The sequence below is a fragment of the Kryptolebias marmoratus genome, linkage group LG2, assembly GCF_001649575.2.
Source record: "Kryptolebias marmoratus isolate JLee-2015 linkage group LG2, ASM164957v2, whole genome shotgun sequence".
Taxonomy (NCBI): domain Eukaryota; kingdom Metazoa; phylum Chordata; class Actinopteri; order Cyprinodontiformes; family Rivulidae; genus Kryptolebias; species Kryptolebias marmoratus.
The window spans coordinates 30,599,233-30,605,883 of record NC_051431.1 but is presented as its reverse complement, the minus strand read 5'-3'; the positions used below and the strand labels follow the sequence as shown (position 1 = coordinate 30,605,883).

The window sequence follows — 6,651 nt, the reverse complement described above, 5'->3', positions numbered from 1 at the left end:
TTTAGGGCCTGTTCCTGGGCGGCCAGGATGAGTGCCTCTGTGCTGTCCTTGAGTCCAGCTTTTTCCAGCCATTGGTAGGATTTCCCGATATCAGCCACTTCAGTTATTTGTCGGTGGTACATCCCATGTAAGGGCTTGTCCTCCCATGATGATGATACTTCCAGCACCTCGTCCTCTGTTCCCCACTGTCTGATGGCAAGCTTTGTTTGGGTTATATATATATATATATATATATATATATATATAATATAATAATAATCTGAGGTTCTATAGAAATAGAGCAAAAATCTGAACCCAAACAAAGCTTGCCATTTTGATAAACAAAGGTTTTTCAGGCTAGGGTTACTATAATAAGACTATCTGTAATAATATTATTATAACAAGTAAATTTTATCAAATCAAAATCAAGATTTTCTTTTACTTATTTTATTTTAGGGAGGACTTAAAAACAGTATTCAACCTGGCAGTACTTTAATTAGAAAAGCCTCTCAATGAAATCTGCATGACAGACAATAAAAAAACACTGTAAATTTCCTTGATTGGATTCTGTGTTAAGTGGGTTCGAACACACTCTCAAAGCAATCTATGCTTGACAGAAAATAGTGAGGGTTTTTCTTTCATTGGAAAGTACCACTCACACTAATTAGAGCGGTCAGCATCAAAGTGGTGGTCTGAACCATGAACAAAGACTGAGCTGGAGCCTGACAGAGATAACACATGACTCAAGTACAGACCCTTTAGTAAATAAAAAGAAATAGAATCAGGGGCATGAGAACCAATTTATGAAGCAAATATGGCCATTTCATAGAAATCTCACACCCTGCCATTCACTTCTGATAAAATGCAGGTTCCTCAATCATTAAAATATAACAAGTAAAAACATCACTGAAATTGGGTAAATCACTCCAGGTTGTCCAGTTTGTAATGCATGTCATTCAAAAATTACATTATTAAGAGTCTGCCAATGACACAGGTGCTGCAAAGTAGATTTCTCAGGTTGATGATGGATGGGACCATGTGGGACATCAAATTAAATGGTTTATAGTAGAATAAACTATTAATGTTTTAATACATTGTAATGCAGATATAAACAGTACAGGAGTTGATTTAAAAATAAAAAAAATTGAATAAAATATAGCAATATTTAATGTTGATGATGTCCTGTTGAGAAATGCAAATGGTGGAACTGATGCATGAAAGTGCAGCACCCAGACAGTTTACAGTGTGCACCCTATGCATACTGTTCCACCCAAAGGAGGAGAAAAACTGCTGGTCGCTGATGCCACTGATAAAGGTAGAATGTCACTGGGCTGTGACTAGTTGGTGAACGACATTTGAGAGGGAGTCTCCAGAATCTCTCAAAATGTTTGCAGCAAGGGTTCCCATTTTCCTTGAATCACAGAGGCTTACTGTCTTGTCGCTTGAGTTTTGAACAGGTTCAAAAATCTGTGTGACAAACTTTCTCTCAAAATAATCACATAGTTGTTGGGGGTGTCTCTAACCATAGAGCCTGGGAGTTGTTGGTATGGGAGTTCTCCTCTGACAGAAAACATGTCCAGGTCTAAAAACGACACTGATGATAATCCATTCATCCATTCATTTTCTACACTTGTTCCAATGTCGGGTCACAGGTACAGCAGCTTGAGCAGGAAAGCCCAGACATCCCTCTCCACAGCCACCTCTTCCAACTCTTCAGGGAGGATTCAAAGGAGTTTCCAGGCCAGCTGAGAAACAATGTCTCTCTAGCATGTCCTGGTTCTTTCCTGGGGTTTCCTCCCAGTTGGACATGCCTGGAACACCTCCCTAGGGAAGTGGTAAACAGAAAGCTTCGGCTTGCAATTCAGCTCTCCTCTCACCACAATGGACCAGTACAGAATATGCATTACAGCAGAAGCTGCAATGATTCGTCTGCCGATCTTACACTCCACTCTTCCCTCACTCATGAACAAACCCTTTGATACTTAAACTCCTCCACTTGAGGCAGCACCTCATTCCCAGTCCAAAAAGAGAAGTCCACCCTTTTCCAACTGAAGACCATGGGCTCAGATGTGCAGGTCCTGATCCTCACTCCAGCTGCTTCACTCGGCTACACATTGCTTCAGTTATAGCTGGAGATCACAGCATGTCGACACCAACAGGATCACATCATCTACAAATAGAGACGGCCTCTTAAGGCCACCAAACCACACTCATTCCCCACATGGCTGCATTGAGAAAGTCTGTCCATAAAAGTTATGAACAGAATCGGTGACAAGGAGCAGTCCTAGCAAAGTCAGACTGATGATAAATAATAATTAATAAAAAACTGGTACAAATGGGTTCATTTCAAAAGTGTACTCCAGTAGATTAAATCATAAACATGGGAGTAGCCTTCAAGGTGGGTCAAAAGTGGACCAAGGTGGGTACAATTGGAATGGATATGGGCAACAAAATAATGTGTGTAGCCTAGATACAGTTTTCCAAGCTGTGCACATGAAAATAGGCTGTGATTTATAAAAACTTGCTGTGCACAGCAGCATGGCTGATCATCTTATGTCAAAGATACCATCACGGCCTTTCTCACATTCTACACAAAAAACAAAGCTGTGGAAACACTCAAGAGGTAAGGTAAAATGGCTCTAAAATGATGTATGGACATCCATTGTCACCAAATCTTATGCCGTTGTATTTAGTATTTTGACTCCTTTTTTTGATCATTTACAAAATCATGTTTGAATGAAAACTGCTTTATGCTGCAGTGTACAACAAAATATTTTGTTTCTTTAAAGTCTAAAGTGTGATTATGGATGCATCAAGATGTGCTGAGATGTAATTTAAGTTTCAAGAAAATCGTTTTATAATTGCATCACAGCCCTCTGAATCGTTATTGAATTTAAGCATGGGGTGCAAAAGATAGTCAAAATACACAAATTGACAAATGTCATGTAAAAGAAATAAATATAAACACATGCACATACATTGGACAATCATTCAATCACTCATAGAAAGCCATTAAAAAGTTACACAGATGTTCCATTATTGCACACTTAAACTGTTGTACAACTGTCTTATTATTGCACCTTATTCCCCAATTTTCAGTTAGAAACGGGGTATATTAGTGTTTAATTTAGTTCACTTCAGAGATTGCTCTTGAATATAAACTATTTTTTTTGTCTGGAGGTGTGTGCACTGAATGCTCTGAAGCACCTTCTAGAACAATGATTCCCAAAGTTGGAGTCGGGACCCCAGTGTTGGGCACTCAACATCAAGTACCCAACAAAGTTTGGGAACCACTGTTCTAGAAGATAACATGGTTTATTTTAATGTGAATATCTTGCAAAACTATATTCTTGGTTGTACACATTTAGTTGTCCACCTCCACCCACATCATGCGTACCTCAGCCTGGCACCTGCCCTACGATTATGATTCACTCTAATGGAGTACACTTTAGAAATTAAAATAGGCAGATTTGGACCAGTTTTTATTATTAATTACTGTTTATCAGTGGTGTGGTTAGACTTGAACATTTGGGGCTGGAGCCTTTGATGGTTTCTGACAGAGGATGGCTCCCATGCAGCTGTCAATATAAAGCTCTATCATGCTTGAGACAGGTTTGAGACATCCATGGCGACTCTGTGACAATTTTGAGAGAAATACTGTTGCACAAATGTTTTTCGAACATGTTCAAAATTCAAGCATCAAGACTGTTACTCACATGAGGAAAACGAGAACCTTCACAAACATTTTGAGAGATTGTGGAGACTCCCTCACATGCTGTTTGCCAACTAGTATTAAACAGTCACAGCCCAGTGAGATACTATCTTAACTCTTTCAATTTAACAGGTGGTGTTTTCCCTCTCCTGTTTCCACAACACCTGTCTTTTACTCTTCTCTGGTGCAACAGCATTAGCCAGACAAATACTGCTACAGTGGTAAAGTAGAGAGTGAGGCTGTAAATCATAGCAATGTCCACACTGTAGCAGTTTAGCACAGCCAGACTGAGCAGAACAGGTCCAGGCTTCTGGGAAGGGAGGGAGGAGATTATTTCATTAGGCACGGGGAGTATTCAGTAATTCAGTCAGTTTATTCAGTGTGTCAACAGTCAGTGTGAGTCTGGCTTTTGTTTCCGTTCTGACACTGCATAAACACTGAGGAAAGAAGAGTTAAAATAAAAAGAACAGTCACTTAGCAGTAGTGCTTCTGAAACTCCTGAAAAGTTTGTTCATTTTTCAAATGTAAATCACACACACGTTTACATTTATTTCTATCCATCAATTTTTTTTTACCCACTTCTTCATGCAGGGTCTCAGGGAAGCTGGTGCCTATCTCCAGCAGTCACTGTGTGACTTCAGACAGGTCACAAGTCCATCACAGGGACACAAAGAGACAAATGAGACAAGCAACCATTCTCACTCTCACTCACACCTTGGTACAATTTAGTTATCAGTGAAACTAACATGGATGTTTTTGGTCTGTAGGAGGTCACCGGAATACCCAAAGGCATGCACAGGGAGAACATGCATCTCCACCCAAAAAGGCCCCAGGCCGGGAGGCGACAACTTCAACCATCTGTTCCACTGTGCTGCCCCAGCACTTCTGTCTATACTTGGACATTGTAATGACTTCCATTCATCTCTGTAGTCTAACGCTGACCCTAAACATTACAAGTATATGCTAACCCCAAGCCTAACTTAAACTCAATACACTTCGTAGCCCTAAACCTAACCTCTAACCCAAAAAATAATGATTCATTGTACTAGGACTGGGTTTTGGTCCCCTTAAGGACTACCTGAAAAGGTAGGTGATTATACCAGAAAAGCTTCTCAAAAGGTAATAAAAACCAGGTACACACACCTGTCTGAGTGTCTTCAGCATCTCTGTAGCCTCATCCTGCTTGCCCTGCTTGGCCATCAGCATCATCTCCTGGATCATTCCAATACGCCGTTGATAGGGAGGCGGCGGTGTCCCCCCTCGGGTCAGCCGATCTCCTGACTTCAGCATGAGGGAGGCCAAGATGTCCCCTCGCTCCTTGGTGGGGGTCCGCTTCCAGCTGTGCTGAGGACTGGCTCCTCCAGGCTCCTGGCTTTTAGTCTGCTTGGCCCCCATGGTGCTGCCTCAGTGTGAGCTGTGGTAATAAGGACACTGGTCCCACCACACAGTCATGCAGAGGCACGTTGGATATATGTTTGAGACACTGTGCTGATTAAAAAGTCAGCTGCCGATCACATCCTTGTCAGACAGGTAAGTTTAGGGCTGCAACATGAACAACAACAGTCCAAACAGCTGGAGAGAAATCATCATCATTACAGCAAAACTAGTGAGGCCAGACTGTAAACAGTACTGCAAATAATTCTGAAGGAACTGTAGTTTAGGTTGGAATAGATGGCAGGATGCTGCCTGAAGCATGGCCGCACAACACAGACCCAACAAAGTCAGGGTGTCCTACAGCACACAGCGTACATCCCGAACACAACTTCAAAATATTTCACTTCCGCAGCAGCGATTCGCCTCCTGCTCTGTCCCCTACAGCAGAACCATCTGTCCTGGACTAGAGGGGGAGCAGGCAGGGCATGGCAGTGTTTACTCTGCAGAGCTCCGTCTGCTCCTCCGCTCCGCCTCGTCCTTCTTCGGCCGCAGGAAGTCATGCATTAACCCGCGTCTAACGCAGCACTGTCCCTGCTTCAAGGTTGGATCTCCGTCCGCATCAAGGCGTTGCTCCGCGGGCTGCGAGCGGACTGCAGCTCCGAGCAGGACCCGACTTCACAGGAGGGAGACCGTGGTGTCCTCTTGCTAGAGCTGAATTATGCATCGCAGCCTGTGTTGAAGTGAAAGGAGCGCAGCGACGTGAGTCCTCCCGCGGTGATGGAGGGAGGCAGGGAGGGCTGAGAGCTGAGAGCTGAGAGCAGCTCCGATGGGAACTCCGCACCCACTTCCACTGAAAACACGCAGATTTAACGCTGCTGTGGACATTAGCAGGCAGGAAAAACAACATGAGTCAGACCTTTGAAAATCTCTGTAGGGCTGAGCGTCCATGTTGTAGTTTTTATTATTGAGAGGCATTGTTAAGAGATTTTATAGAGGCTCGTTCAGTGTGAAAAAAGGTCTGTTTCAAGGACTGAATGTTTAAGATTAGCCGACCTCATGAATAATTTGTTTATTTGTCTCGAGGTTAAAGTTCAGCTTTAGCAAGAATGTTTCCCTTTCGCTCTTTATTTGAACAAGTTTATATTTCGTTTATATTTCCCTAGTAATGTAGGCGTGTACTTTAGTTTAGGTTTGCAGGCAAACCTAAAAATCTGTAAGAAATGTGCTCAGTGGTGCTCACACTGAAGAGACTGCTGCCACCTGGTGGTGGCTGCTTAGAATGCATCAGTATTTAAACCAGTCATCTTTTAAGTTCATTACAATCAAAATGTTCATACAGACATATCTGACTTAATCAGAATATTTTATAGATTTCTTCCACACAGATAATTCAAGTGTTAATTTCTGTTAATTTTGACGATCATGCTAATGAAAACATAAAAATCAGTTTCTCTGAAAATTCAAAAAATACATGAGACTAAGATTGAAAAGGCATGGACTACAGCTGGAGTCAGTGCTTCAAGAGCCACCACCCACAGGTGGATCCAGGACCTGGGCTACAACCGTCCCATACCTTGTGTCAAGCT

The 6,651-nt window shown here is 42.3% G+C and overlaps 1 protein-coding gene across 1 annotated transcript in view; it reads right to left on the bottom strand.

The window, feature by feature from the left end:
• Nucleotides 1-5,976, bottom strand: part of lrrc75a (leucine rich repeat containing 75A) — a 122,526-nt gene extending 116,550 nt beyond the window's left edge. The window contains exon 1 of the mRNA XM_017434169.3: nucleotides 4,835-5,976. Coding sequence (XP_017289658.1) covers nucleotides 4,835-5,086 — 252 coding nt within the window. The 5' untranslated portion in view covers nucleotides 5,087-5,976. The remainder of the gene's footprint in view (nucleotides 1-4,834) is intronic.
• Between the last annotated feature and the right edge of the window lie 675 nt (nucleotides 5,977-6,651).